Raw genomic sequence first — 15,561 nt, 5'->3', positions numbered from 1 at the left:
TAATACTGTTTGATTTTATAATGCAAAAACAATCATGCATTCCTGGGATAAGCTTTATGGTCATGCTATATTCATATTTTAGACATTAAATATTACTTAATTTATTAAAATTAATGTATTGAATATTAAATCATAATATTAATATTTCCAACTAACCAATACCTGACTACAAGGTGGAGACATACTCAGTAGTTAGACTCTGAGCACAGATACTGAGTTCTGGATATTACTGAATAATACAGGGATGGAAGTTTTATGTATTATTATTACCTAGCAATGGGCACATTCCATGTGTGTACTGAGAAAATATGCATAGCAGCTGGATTAAAGAAGACTGTGGCATCAGGACTGGAGGAAGGCTTATTAACAACATGGCATATGCATACGATACCAATTTGCTTGCTCAAAGTGAGGAGCACCTGAAGCACTTGCTGATGAAGACCAAGGATTGCAGCCTTCGCTATGGGTTACACTCAATGTACAGAAGACAGAAATCCTCACAAGTGGACCCATACGTAACATGATAAATGGAGAAAAGGTTGAAGTTGTCAAGGATTTTGTCTTGCTTGTATTCACATTCAGTGCTCATGGAAGCAAAAGGCACATCGAGTTAGGTAAATCTGCTGCACAAGACTTCTTTAGAGTATTGAAAAGCAAAGATATTACTTTGAGGGGTAAGGCGTGCCTGACCCAGGCTATAGTATCTCCAATTGCCTAAGGAAGTGGAACACTGAATAAAGAAGACCGAAAGAGAATCGATGCATTTGAATTGTGATGTTAGAGAATATTGAAAGTACCATGGACTGCTAAAAGGACAAACGGATCTGACTTGACAGAAATATGGCCAGAGTGCTCCTTAGAGACAAGGATGGTGAGACTGTCTTACATAAGTAGGTGATGTTGTCAGGAGACCGGTCCCTGGAGAAGGACGTCATGTTTGGTACAGTAGAGGGGCAGAGAAAAAGAGGAGGCCCTGCATGAGATGGATTGACACTCTGGCCGCACACTGGCTGCAACAATGGGCTCAAGCGCAAAAGCAACTGTGGACAATGATGAGAACCGTGCAGGACTGGACAGTGTTCCATTCCGCTGCGCATATGGTCGCTTCGGCTTGGAACTGACTCAAGGCACCTAGCAACAGCAGCAATGAGCCCATCACATAGTTGATGCTCAGTAAAAATCAATGTAATAAGTCGCCACAAATTTTCAAATTGTATTTTAGCTATGACACTGTGAGTCCCGTGCTGTTGCCCAGGATGCACCCTCATGAGCCAGCTTGTTTTTTCACGTTTGCTGGTAACTCACAAACACTACCCCACTCTGGGACTATCATCTCTCACCTAGGAAAGCAGCAATTCCAGGTGTGGCCTGTATGCAATGACTGGCCTAAATGTGAGTTTGCAGTGGTTTGTGCGTGGGGCTGCTAACTACAAGGTCAACAGTTCATATTCACCCAGAGGCGAAAAGGCAAGGTTTTCTGCTTCCTTATAGATTCATTCACAGCCTCAGAAGTGAAAGAGGAAGTTCTACTCTGTCCTGGAGATCAGTAAGAGTCAGAAGTCACTGGATGGCAGTGAAATTTTTGGGTTTGCTTTGCTGAGGTTTACGGAGTCCTGGTGGCATTGTGGGTCAGGCCATTTACTTCAGATCGTGACTGACAGCTAACTACAGGATCAGCGGTTCAAACTCACCAGCAGGTCTGTGTGGGAAAGCTGAAGCTGTCTGTTCCTGTGAAGTCTCGGGAACGTTTTAGGAGCTTCTCTGAGTCCAATCGACTCTGTCAGTGGATTTGAGATTGCTTGCACTCAGAACAGCGTTGCCGGGCCATCGAGGCTCAGATCATCCCCTTTGGTCACAGCTGCCGTGTAGCGAACCACTGTGCCACCAGGGCTCCTCAGAGAGCCAACCAAAGCCAACCCCCTTGTCGCTCCAACCACCCTATAGAATAGAGTAAGGCTACCCTGTTGGGTTTCCAAGACCCAATCTTTCAGAAAGCAGACGGCCACATCTTTCTCCCCGAGAGCAGCTGTGGGTTCTCCAAGGGCTAGATTTAGGACTCCGTCCTGCGCTCGCCGCAGGGCCTTCAAGCTGCGGGTCTGACTTGACCCCGCCCCTCTCGGCACGCTCCCAGGTCGAGACAGGGGGAGGTGCCGGAGTCGGAGCCCGCGCCCGCGGCGGGATGGGACGGCCGGCGGTGCGCCTGGTGCGGCTGGGCCGGGTGTCGTACACAGAGGTTCTGGCGCTGCAGGAGCGCTGGCTGAAGCGGCTGCAGGCCGAGCCAGGCACCGAGGCCCGGCCGGGGATGGAGGCGGGGGCGCTCCTTCTTGGCGAGCCCACGGGGCCCGTGTACACCGCTGGGCTGCGGGGCGGCCTGACGCCCGAGGAGGCAGCGCGGCTGCGGGCGCTGGGCGCCGAGGTCCGCAGCACTGGCCGCGGCGGCCTGGCCACTTTCCACGGCCCAGGCCAGCTTCTCTGCCACCCGGTGCTCGATTTGAGGCGCTTCGGTCTGCGCTTGCGCACTCACGTGGCGGCGCTGGAGGCGTGCGCCGTGCGCATGTGCGAGCTCCAGGGCCTGCCGGCTGCGCTCGCACGGCCTCCGCCCTACACCGGCGTCTGGCTGCGTGACCGTAAGATCTGCGCGATAGGTGAGCACGCGGGGGGCGGGGCCGAGGGATGGACCAATGGAGGCCGAGGGCAGGTGTCGGCGGGCCGGGAGACGTAACTGGCGCGGGCTTTGAATTGGAGTTACTGGGTTATTGTGCCTTGAGCTGCTAATCAGAAGATCGAACCCACCGGCTGCTGCAAGAGCGAAAGATAAGGTTTTCTACTCCCCCAAAGTGTGACCGTTTCAGAACCCACAAGGGCAGTTGTAGTCTGCATTACAGGGTCACTCAGAGTCGGAATCGACTGGATGACAGTGCTTTTTAAAACATGTATTTAGAGCCAGAGGGCCTTCAGAGCGTGTTAAATCCAACATTCATTTTTACAGATAAAGAGTCATACGGGTGACTTGGCCATTGACTTTCCATGAGTCAGAATGGTAGTTCTTAATTTGTTTTTTTAAGAGCAACACACTGTATTAAGGAACATTTCTTGAAACCCCTATTATACCAGTACATACGTATAGTTTCTTGGTGCCGACCTCCGCCGCTGCCCTTTCCCAATCTGCACAATCCTTCTGGTGATCTAGAACATTCCCCTCATGGAGCTAAGGAGGATCTTGAGATGGGGAGAGGAGGGGCTCTCTGCTGAACTCTATGGTTTGCCTTGCAGGAGTCCGCTGTGGAAGGCACATCACATCCCACGGCCTGGCCCTGAACTGCTCTACAGACCTGACGTGGTTTGAGCACATTGTCCCCTGTGGACTGGTGGGGACCGGGGTCACTTCCCTGAGTAAGGAACTCCAGAGGCATGTCACTGTGGATGAAGTCATGCCACTTTTCCTGGAAGCCTTTAAGGAGACCTTCAAGTGCACACTGACAGAAGAGGACAGCTTCACCTAAGGGCTGCTGTTTGCACAGCAGCTTGGCCCTGCGAATCACAAGACCCGATCCTAGACCGAGCCCTGCCACTGGAGCCCTGCCACTCACTGGTCATGAAATCAGGGCAGCTCATGACTTCTGAGCCAGTGCTTCCTGGTGTATTCAAGTTTCTTTCTTTCTTCCCCACCTACTCCACACAGTAGAACTTGGGAGAGATCTAACAGAGCTGCGATAAAAGAGATCTTTGGGAGACACCGAGCAGTCTCTGCCAGGCTGCATGGTCGGGAGGAATCCTATGGGTGCCGCGTAAAACCTGGAACTTCTTCTCTCATTAAACTCACTTGGATCACGAGAAAGAAAAAAAAAAGACCTCTCTCCCTCTGGGCTCCTGCCTTTTCAAGGATTCCAGGGAGAGGCGTGATGAACGACCCCAGATCGACCCCATTGGCTGAATTGCAGTCACCTGGCCCAGGTGGGCTGATCCAGGTTTAACGCCCACCCATGCCCACCATTGGAAAACCTAGGCCTCTGAGCATGTGCAGTGCACCGCCCTTTGTTCTCGTGCTTGGCTCTCTGGGCATGCGTCAATAGACATCCCATCCCTGCCTATCTGCCTAACAATAGTAGGTATGAAAACCCTATAAAATGGTGTCACACATATAAGGGGTGTCATATAAGGGGTGTCATATAAGGGGTGTCCTATAAGGGGTATCATGTAGTTCCTGGGGAAATGGAACTAAAAGATAATGGAACTTTTCCACAGACTTTTCGAAGGCCCCTCGTATAAAGGATTATGGTTGCTAGTGACACCAATTTCTCAGAGAAACCTGGTGTCACGTCTCCTTGGCCCTGTATTTAGTTATGCCATCCTTTGAATTGGGCGGCAGATCACTTAGGTGAAGATGATGTGATGTGGTGCTTTTTCTTTCACAAGAGGCCGGAGTGCTTTCTGCAATGAAGAGAAGAGGGAAAGGTCTCTTCGAAGAATAAAATAGAATCCTGTTTTCTGGAATTAGATTCCCCAAGTCTGATAATTTAACTATATCTTTTTTTGGCATAACTGGCGCAGACCAGAGACTGAGAAAACCAAGAATAAAAGACATGCCAGAGATAGAAATGAACTTTTCTTAGATGAAATTTCTAAGTTTGTGAAGCATGCATTTGTGTTCCATTGCTGTGTAAGAAATTGCCCCCCAAACTTTGCAACCTCAAGACAATAAATATTTATTATTTCCTTTATCTTCTGTGGGTCAAGAATTTGGAAGATGCTTAGCCGGGTGATTTTGGATCAAGCTAGCTCATCCATGAGTTGTACCCATCTGAAGGCTTGAGACTGAATGTTCTGATGACACGGGAACTGACTTCCACAGAGGAGATGATCACAGACAAGGTGGAGCCCATGTCTTTTACGACCCAATCTTATAAGTTACAGTTAGTTATGCAATATCCTCGTTTAAAAATTCCTACTCATAGCAACCATATAAGGCAGAGTAGAACTACCCCTTTAGGTTTTTGAAGCTAAAAATCTTACCTGGAGCAGAAAACCTCATCTTTCCCAAGGAGAAGCTGGTGGGGTTCACATTGCTGACCTTGACCTTAGCAGCCAATGCATGACAGCTGAGCCACCAGGGCTTTGCAAGCTCCTCCAGCCTATTTGGAGGACAGGAGACAACAGAAGAGGGCAGAATGTGAGATTAGATGCCATCTTGGAGGTGGCTCCCCCTGCCTGTTAGGGAGAAAGAGCCTCGAATGAGAAGCTAGGTTACCCTGGTTCCCGTCTGTGAACAAGTTGTTTACCCTGTCTGGGATTTTGTTTCCAAAATACAGTGTGAATCACATTGTAAATTCACATTCTCTAGTAGACATCAAAAAGGTTAAAAGATGGTGAATTGGGGTATATTTTACCATACAAGAGAGTTTCAAAGAATTTATGGGAAATGGAATTACAAGATACTGGGATTTTTCCATAAACTTTTTAAAGCTCCCTTGTATATATTTTTCACACACCAAAAAAAAAAAAATAAAGAAGATATAGTAAGGACCAATAAATATATGAAATAATACTCAGCCTATTAAAAAAAAGTAACAAGTGATACCTGTTTTAATAATATATTTTAATTCCTTCAGTATATCTAAAATATTTTGAATATGGATGAGGAAATGGCACGGGGGCCACATCTAACTCTGGCTACGCCAAGGAGAAGGCGAACCACATACTCAGTCTTTGCAACTTGGTGTGTATGTTATGCTCGTGGCGCACCTCGTGGTGCACCAGTCACATTTCCAGAGCTCAGTAGCCCCATGTCACTTAACAGTTGCCATTATGTGTAGGGCAGCCTTAGCGATCAGATTGGAAGTCTTTGAACTTCCAGGTTTCTGTAATCTCACTGGCTTCTGGGAAGCCCCCTATGAGGTCTGATTTTTGACTCCGAAAATGATTAACAATTGTTCAAGCTGTCCGGGACTTTTGAGATGTATGCCTACCTGCTCATTTAATGAGACGAAACCACAGTGTAGGGAAAAAACCAGCTCAAGGTCCCACAGGAACAACTGACAGAGCCAAACTCTCTTCTGTTCCCTGACTTGGAGCCCTGAACAATGTGCTTTACACACAGCGGACACCCAGTCAATATGAGCTGATTGATGGCCTGGCTTCTCCACCCATAATTTGGCTCATATCCTTTGTAGGCCTGAGTTCTCACCCATGAAGCCAACTCTGCTGTTGTATTTCACAGGGCGTGGAGGGTGGGATACAGTTGATAATTACCTTGCAGTGTGACTGCCAAGAAGGAAAAGAATTATTCCAGGAGAAGTGGAATTCTGTTCTCATGGCTGGAAGACTGCGCACAGGGTTGTTACCGGGCTGACACTTGGCTCCCCTCGCTAACAGCTCCTAAGTTCGTCTCCTGCACTAGCACCCTTGCCCCGTTGGTTACAGCACTCAACCATGTGCCCTGCTGGAGAATGACTTCAAGGACAGGGGAAGAAACAAACATCTACTCGGCACAGCTCCTTGAAAGCCAGTGTTCAAACCCACTGGCTGCTCTGGGAGAAAAGGTGTGGCAGGCTGCTTCTATAAAGATGCTTAGTCTTGAAAACCTGACCGGGTAAGCCCTCTTCTGTCCTATAGAGTGGCTCTGGGTCAGAATGAACTGGATGGCAGTGGGTTTTATAGTGTCAACGACTATGTTAGGTCTCTTAAGCATATTCTCTTACTTGACAACCTAGCCTATGCTCCTGGTCCTTAGGAAATGGATCTCTGGTGTACTAGCTGAGTTACTTCACCTTCCTCAGCCTCAGCTGCGTTCCATGAAACAAGGACAATTACCACATCTCTTCAGAGCATGGGGAGAGTGCATGGCAAGTGAAGCGTTGAGAATATGAGGCTTTCTACTCGGAAACCCACAGGGCCCTTTGGTTTGAGGAAAGCATGGAACATAGGGTTGACGCAGAGTAAGCACCCGGTAAACGTCATTATTGTCATGAGCACATTCTGTCCTCTATCAACTTTCTTCTCCAGGGAAATTAACCTTCAATGTCCCCTCAAGGTGTGCTCCACAAAGGTGGAGCTTTGTCTCTTTCCCTCTGGCTCTCTAGTACGTGCAATTTGGCCTGACATTCTGACGGCTATTAGCAAATAGTTACGTGGACTTAACTATTTACAGTCTCTTCCCTGTTCCGCTTGCCTGCCTCAGGACCAGCCTTCGTTCCCCCTGCCCAGTTAGTTACAGCACTCACAGCTGAGCACAACACTCTTGGTGTGTGGACAGACTGGCATAGGACTCATGGTCTGCAGCTGGCCTGCCAATGTGCCCTCTTTTGTTTTAAGAGTGTATATGTGTACATGTGTGAGGGGCTTCAGAAAGTTTGTGGGGAAAACACCATTATCTTTTAATCCCTTTGATTTTTGTTTTTCATGAGATATTTGAAGCCCCCATGCATTTAGGTGTTAATAGTTGCCACCATTTAGAAATTGTAAATCTTCATTGCTGTATTAACTTCGCTTGGAAATTTGGATCGGCAAACACTCAGCCAACATTCTGCCACAGAACCACTGACCAGAGCAGACAAGGGGCTGTGTCTCGTCAACGATGTTCTCCAGTTTGCTGCAGCATCGCCCTTCCTCCCTGCCCCCACCCCGCCCCCAGTCATTTCTGTTGGTGACCCTAGTCTAGACCTTCCCTTCTAGTGATGCTGTAAGGTACGCATTGGACTGCTACTTGCCAGTCAGTGGTTCAAACCCACCAGCCACTCCACAGACTATCTGCTCCCATAAAGACATACAGTCTCATAAAGACATAAAGACATGCAGTTCTCAACCTGTGGGTCGCAACCCCTTTGGGAATTGAACGACCCTTTCACAGGGATCACCCAATTCATAACAGTTGCAAAATTACAGTTATGAAGTAGCAACGAAAGTAATTTTATGGTTTGGGGTCACCACAACATGAGGAACTGTATTAAAGGGTTGGGGCAGTGGGAAGGTTGAGAACCACTGCTATGCAGGTAGCTATGAGTTCATGTTGGGCTGCTAACTTCAAGGTCTGTAGTTCAAATCTACCAGTTAATCCACAGGAGAAAAATGAGGCTTTCTACTCCAGTAAAAAGCTATAGCCCTGGAAACCCATAAAGACAGGTCTACGCTGACTTATGGGGTCACTGTGAGTCAGAATCGACTAAATGGCACTGAGTTTCTTGGATTTGTTTTTTCTTTTTTTGAGATAAATTGGAAGTGACTTGATATCAGTGGAAGCCCAGTGGTTAGGAGTTGAGCTGCTAACTGCAAGGTCAGCAGTTTGAAACTACCAGCAGCTCCATGGGAGAAAGATGGGACTAAAGAGTTCTAGTCACGGAAACTCACAGTCATAGTTCTGCCTGTCGCTCAGTCGTCATTGACTCAATGGCAGTGAGTTTTGAGTTTTGAGTTTTTGCTGAGTCATGATGAGCTCTTTAAAAAGGGGCCATGGCCCCTAGCTCAAGGCCAGGCACAAAATTGGCAGCAGGCAATGAATGATAGTTGTTAATGTTCACCAAAGTATTTCTGTCCCCCATTCCCTTTCTGGGCACTTGGCAGCCCCCTTGTGGTTGGGAGGACCATGTCAGTCCTGGTCAATGAGTTATAAAATGAAAAACTCAACTGCTATTGAGTCGATTTTGAATCATAGTGACCCTATAAGATAGGGTTGAACTGCACCTGTAGGTTTCAGAGCCTGTAAATATTTTTTAATTTAATATTTCAATCGATTCATGTAGAGAATAAAAATCATTTTATGAATTCCAGAATTTAGACTTAACTTGCAAATTTAAAATAATTAGGTATCACAAAGCTGGGACTGTAAAGCCTCATCTTTTTCCTGCTGGTAGTTCAAACCGCTGACCTTGTGATTAGCATCCCAATGAATAATCCACTATACCACCTGGGCTCCTCAATGAGTTATGGAGGTGACTTATTACTTAGAAACTGGAGCATTGACTGGCTAGTGCCAGACCCTTTAGCGTTGCTCTTTTCCTCAGATCCCGTACCAACCACACGAAAGCTGTCTGGTGGCTGCTCCCCGAAGGACTGCAAAGAGCAGACACCTGTTGCCCCGTGATAGACAGCCACTGAGATGTGGGGTCATTTGTTCCCACAGCGTGGTCTACCCTATCCTGACTGACACAATACATTTATAGGAACACGTGTAGGGTCCCAATGCAAACTAACCAATAAAAACGAGAGGAGCAATTTCAAGGAGAAAGGCATTGAGGGCTTATAAAAGCCCGATGGCGCTGCGAGGCTCCGAGTGGAAACCCTCGTCCTCTCGGCCTGGTGCTGCCGGGCTCTCGGTGTGTGTTCGCCTCTCTCTGCCGTGCTTCAGGCCCGTGTGCACGGGTTCCCAGGCCACTTGCTGGAAATGGCTAGTGCCGATGCTAGCCTGAGTGTTGAGGTGAAGTCCAGGAGCATCCCCAGGTCTCTAGCCTGAGCACTTGGATAGATGTTGGAGGAGTTGCAGGGAGGGAGAATACAGACCAAGTTTGGAAATTTTTAGATAAGTCAAATTTGAGACACTTGTGGGAGATGTAAGCACCAACTTGGGTGTCTAGATCTGGAACTTGGACAAAATGAGTCATGGTTTAGATCACATTTTTGAGTCCTATGTTCTCTTTTTCCGAGCTCCCCGTTCCCAGGGCTATCAGATCTAAACCATGACTCATTTTGTCCAAGGGGAGCTCGGAAAAAGAGAACATAGGACTCAAAAATGTGAAGCAGTTGTGGACAAGAAGATGGCCAAGGAGACTGAGAGGCAGGAGATAGAGAATTAGCGTGGGATTGCACAGTGAGACAGCATAAACGGAATCATTTTATTTCTAGCTGTCCTACAAGATAGCTGAGGGTACTGAGGCTCAGAAACTCAGTGACTTGCCATGCAGATAATCATGCATTTTAGTAAGGGACAGAGTCGGGGTTCAATCCATCTCCTGGCTCCCCGTCTGGGGCTCTTTCCACTCTTCTATAGCGACCTCTGGAGGGTGAGTGGGACTCGCATCCTGAGGGTGAGCCTCTGAGAACAGAATAGGCAGTGGGTAGTCGAGCCAGGAGGATGCAGAGCAGAAGGCCAGGGTTCTGCTGGGTCAGTCCTGTGGACTCAGCACAGGCCACTGCTGAACGTTTCCGACTCCCTTCCAATCGGGATAGATCTCGTGGCCAGATTCCCGCTGTGGCCCTTGTTCAAGGAAGGAAGCTGAGTGTGCGCAGGAGGATAGCTAACACCCTGGATTTCCTGCTTAGAGAAAGCTTCTCGTTCGTTGAGTGTCTCTTGCCCATAAATAATCAGACTGTCTAGAGTCTGGTGAAAGAGTACTGTGGATGAGGATGTGACTAACTGCAGACACAGCACCTTGTTCTCCCAGGAAGGCTGGTGGAAAACAGCACAGATCCAGCTCTGGCCTTGTCACCAGTTGCAACGCATTCCATGTCGAAAGCCATTCTCTGGAAAGCTGCATGAAATCAGGAGTGTGTGTGTGTGATCTAAATCTAATATCTTTTTGGCCAAACTGTAATTAACCATGTGTCTCATACCATACTATATACTCTAATACTTAAAAAAAATTTTTTAAAGAAATAAAACATTTGCACACCCACTTAGCATATGCTTTTCATGTGTATGTGTTTTCAGAACTTGAACATGAGTATGTATATACTTTTGTATACTTTTAATGATGAGATAAAATTTTGAATACTTTTCAACCAGTATAATATAACAGTTTCCCAAATGTGATTATATTTTTGAACACCTTGATTTTGTTTTTATTTCTTATAAAACTAAATAAGGCTCCTTTATACAGGTATGCCTTGCTTTGTGTTTGGGCTTGTTGCACTGTGTAGAAACTGTATTATTTTACAAGTGGAAGGCTTGTGGCAACCCTGCGCCAAGCAAATTTCCAGTGCCATTTCCCCAGTATCATGAGGGTAACTTGGGGCTCATTTGGGTAATTCTCATGCTAGCTCACACTTTTTCATAACTCAGTCAGTGAAGAAGAGGAAGCCCCTGGGTGTGATGAATTGACACAGTGGCTTCCAATGGGCTCAACCATTGTGAGAATGGCACCAGACTGGGCAGTGTTTTGTCTTTTTGTATGGTCACTATGAGTTGGAAAGACCCTGGTTACACATTGGGCTGGGATCCGCAAGGTCAGCAGTTTGAAACCACCAACCACTCAGTGGAAGAAAGACGGCATGTCTACTCCCACGAAGAGCTCCAGTCTCAGAAACTCACCCTGTCCTACAGGGTCGCTCTGAGTTCGCATCAACTTGCTGACAGTGAGTGTGAGTTGCATCCAGCTCAATGACACCTAGCAACATCACCATTGTATAATGAGCAGTTTACTGTCCAGTATAAACATATGTTTTCATGTACTGGGAAACAGAAAATGTACAACTCATTTTATAACTATGTTCACTTTGTTGTGAATATTCACTGAGGTATTTCTGTATAGGTCATATATGTACCTGGAATAAAATGGAAAAGGAACAAAACAGTAACATTGGAATATTAGTCTTGCATTGGGCCTCTGCTCAAGTACGCCCTCCATGCAAGAATACTTTCTTCTATTAACCAGACATTCCATGATGTTCACCTCCCTGACACAAACGCTGAAGGCAATGTGGGTGCATAAGCAATGTGGTGAAGAAAGCTGATAGTGTCTGGCTATCAAAAGATGTAGCGTGTGGGGTCTTAAAGGCTTGAAGGTAAATAAGCAGTCATCTAGCTCAGAAGCAACAAAGTCCACATGATAGAAGCACACCAGACTGTGTGACCATGAGGTGTCGATATATCATTGTGAATGAGTAAGAGTACAAAGTGGAGACCCAAAGCCCATCTGTAGGCAATTGGACATCCCCTGACAGAAGGGTCACAAAGACGAGATGAGCCAGTCGGTGCAGTATATTACTGATGAAACATACAACTTTCCTCTAGTTCTTTAATGTTTCCTCCCCCTCCACTATCATGACCCCAATTCTACCTTACAAATCTGTCTAGACCAGAGCAGGCACACAGGTACAGATAAGAGCAGGAAACAGGGAATCCAGGACAGATAAACCCCTCAAGACCAATATTGAGAGTAGGCATAAGACCAATATTGAGAGTAGGGTAAGGGGATGGTGGGGGAAACAAGGGGGAACTAATCACAATGATCTATAACCTCCTACCAGGGGGACGGACAACAGAAAAGCGGGTGAAGTGAGACATTGGTCAGTGTAAGACATGAAAAAATAATAATTGATAAATTATCAAGGGTTCATGAGGGAGAAAGGGGGGGATGGAGGGAGGGGAAAAATCATAAGATGATACCAAGGGCTCAAGTAGAAAGCAAATGTTTTGAAAATGATGGCAACAAATGTACAAATGTGCTTGGCACAATGGCTGGATGTATGGATTGTGATAAGACTTGTAAGAGCCCCCAATAAAATGATTAAAATTTAAAAAAAGAAAAAAGAACTGTTAGTCTTGTTCTTATCATTTCCCCCTGTGAGCCCAGTTCCCGTCCTTGAAGTCCAATGTGATGGGAAATGGCTGATTTATACACTTCAGAGATACCTTATCCATATTTAAACATGATTTATATATTCATTTTCATAAAGTAAGATATTACTACAGGTACTATTCTTAACTTTGGAGATGGTTTCAGAGCAGCACATAAAATTCATCTTCCAGGGAATCCAGGGCAGATAACCCCTTCGGGACCAGTGGTGAGAGTGGCGATGCCTGGGGGGTGGAGGGAATGTGGGGTGTAGGGGGGCAGCTGATTACAAGAATCTACATGTGGCCTCCTCCCTGGGGGATGGACGGTGGAGGGAAGCGTGTAGGGTGGGGGGAGGCCTCAGACAGTGTGACATATGACAAAATAATGGTGGTTTGTGGATCGTGAGGGGTTCATGGGGTAGGGGGGCGTGGGGAGGGAGGGAGAAGGTGGGCAGCCAATGTTGAGGGCTCAGGTAGAAGGCAGATGTTTTGAGGGTGATGATGGCAGTGGGTGTGCATGTGTGCTTGGCACAGTGGATGTGTGTGTGGATTGTGATGGGAGTTGTGTGAGCCCCCAATAAAATGATTTTTTAAAATTCATCTTCCTTATTTTTAGTGACTACGTGTTTTTCCATTGAATGGAATTACCTGGACTTATGTAATTAATTACCTATTGGGGACACTTAGGTAACCCTTTGCTTTTACAAAATTGCAGTGACAATCATAGATGAATGTATGTGTGCTGTTTGACACTCATGAGTATAGACGCTATGTTTCTAAAAGTGATTGTCTAAGAATATGCATTTTAAATACATATTCTGATATTGCCTTCTCTAAGGGACTTTTACAAGTCATTTGACATAATATGAAAGATGCTTTCAAGTTTAAATGTTCCAGCATTTTAGACCTTTTAAACCATTTTAAAACTTTTTATCAAATCTTATTAAACATATAGCCCCATGTGTAGCCATCCTTTAGCTAAAACAGTCGTTAACTCATGACCAATCTTACTTTATCTAAGCCTCTAACCACTTCCTGCCTCATGCCCCCACCCATCCCCCTCCCTGCTCCGCCAACCCCACCATCAGCCGCTGCCTCCCACCCCCCTGTATTCTTGTGAAGCAAGGCATAGATATTTTATCCGTAACTATTTCAACATGCATTCCCCAAAGATAAGGATTCCTAAGAAAACAGAACTACAACATCATTATCATACTTAAAAATATCTCTAATATTAAGCATTCAATTCATGTAGAAATCTCCCCAGTTGTTACATTATTATTACTTTTCCCAGTAGGGTTGGTTCAAGTCAAATCTAAATAAGGTTCGCATGTTCTGTTTGGTTCAGAAATCTCATCATCTGTAAACCTCTTTTATTTTCTCTCTCCTGCTCTTTGTTGGGAAAAAAAATGGAGTTATTTGTTCTGTAAAGCTTTCCACAGAAGGGATCAGTTATCGGGCATCAAAGAACAAAAAATCATATCATTGGCTGCACACCTCCATGATACGATCGCCGAAGACAAACGGGTGCATAAGCAAATGTGGCGAAGAAAGCTGATGGTGCCCAGCTATCGAAAGAGGTAGTGTCTGGGGTCTTAAAGGCTTGAAGGTGAACAAGCGGCCATCTAGCTCAGAAGCAATAAAGCCCACATGGAAGAAGCACACCAGCCTGTGCGATCATGAGGTGCCAAAGGGACCAGATATAAGGCATCATGCAAAAAAAATTATATATTATGGTATATATATATATATATATATATATATATATATATATATATATATATATATATATATATATATATATATACCATAGTGAATGAAGGGGGAAGTGCAGAGTGGAGACCCGAGGCCCAAATGTCGACCACTGGAGATCCCCTCATAGAGGGGTATAGGAGAGGAGATGGGTCAGTCAGGGTGCGATGTAGTACCGATGAAGAACACAGCTTTCCCCCAGATCTCAGATGCTTCCTCCCCCCAACTACCATGATCCGAATTCTACCTTGCAGGACTGGATAGGGCAGAGGATGTACACTGGTACATATGAGGGCTGGAGGCACAGGGAATCCAGGGTGGACGATACCTTCAGGACCAGGTGTATGAGGGGCAATGCTGGGAGAGTGGAGGGTGAGTGGGTTGGAAAGGGGGAACTGATTACAAGGATCCACATGTGACCTCCTCCCTGGGAGATGGACGGCAGAGAAGGGGGGGAAGGGAGACTCCAGATAGGGCAAGATATAACAAAATAACAATCTATAAATTATCAAGGGCTCATGAGGGAGGGGGGAGCGGGGAGGGAGGGAAAAAAAAAGAGGACCTGATGCAAAGGGCTTAAGTGGAGAGCAAATGCTTTGAAAATGATTAGGGCAAAGAATGTACTGATGTGCTTTATACAATTGATGTATGTATATGTATGGATTGTGATAAGAGTTGTATGAGCCCCTAATAAAATGTTTTATAAAATAAAGCTTTCCACAGTCTGGATTTTGATCATCTCCCTGTTGTATGATTTAAGATATTTCTCGATCACCTCTATTTCCTGTAGATTGAAACAGTCTGTGTCAGGTGTGATCTTTTTGAAAGCCCAGTGTCATAGCTGGTGGTGTATTCAGTCAGGGCTTCAAACCAATTCTAAAAGGTTTAGTAATTGTCATGGCTTCTCAACCCAATTTGCGACATTAGGCTCCTAAAATGTTCAGGAGAGAATGTGGCAGAGAGCAACATTACTGGCTGGTCGCTGGAGAAGCCTCATGTTCTAGGTAACTGGCCTAGAGAAGGCAATGCTCCGTGAAGGCTACATATTTATTGTGTGAGCTACTTGGTACCCAATGACTACAGGATTCAAATGGACCACATCTATGGAAAGGGACAATAGGTAAGCTCAAGATCATCTGTGAAAACAAGGCTGGCTGGATTATGAAACAGGCCAACAATTAATTGCTCATAGACAAGTTCAAGTTGAATCTGAAGAAAATTAAGTATATAGTACCTGAATTTAGAAACCATCTCAAGAATAGATTTGACACCTTTAACACTAATAAAAACCAGACAAGTTATGGATGACATTAAAGGCATAA

At 45.7% G+C, this 15,561-nt stretch overlaps 1 protein-coding gene across 1 annotated transcript; it reads left to right on the top strand.

Moving 5' to 3' along the window:
- Nucleotides 1-2,179: 2,179 nt before the first annotated feature.
- LIPT2 (lipoyl(octanoyl) transferase 2) lies at nt 2,180-5,166 on the top strand. Its single transcript, XM_075546274.1, has 2 exons — nt 2,180-2,645; nt 3,274-5,166. Exons 1-2 carry the CDS (start codon nt 2,180-2,182, stop codon nt 3,501-3,503), a joined length of 696 nt encoding a protein of 231 aa, XP_075402389.1. The 3' UTR covers nt 3,504-5,166.
- The last annotated feature ends 10,395 nt before the right edge of the window (nt 5,167-15,561 follow it).

Source organism: Tenrec ecaudatus, chromosome 4 (genome assembly GCF_050624435.1).
Source record: "Tenrec ecaudatus isolate mTenEca1 chromosome 4, mTenEca1.hap1, whole genome shotgun sequence".
Taxonomy (NCBI): Eukaryota; Metazoa; Chordata; class Mammalia; order Afrosoricida; family Tenrecidae; genus Tenrec; species Tenrec ecaudatus.
The sequence above is the reverse complement of the archived record's forward strand: the minus strand, read 5'-3'. Positions and strand labels throughout refer to the sequence as shown.

Bases quoted from the DNA above. Each gene is read 5' to 3' on its own strand.
- LIPT2 (XM_075546274.1), top strand. From the start codon at position 2,180: ATGGGACGGCCGGCGGTGCGCCTGGTGCGGCTGGGCCGGGTGTCGTAC. The intron at 2,646-3,273 runs GTGAGCACGCGG...TTTGCCTTGCAG, and splicing joins CCGTAAGATCTGCGCGATAG to GAGTCCGCTGTGGAAGGCAC.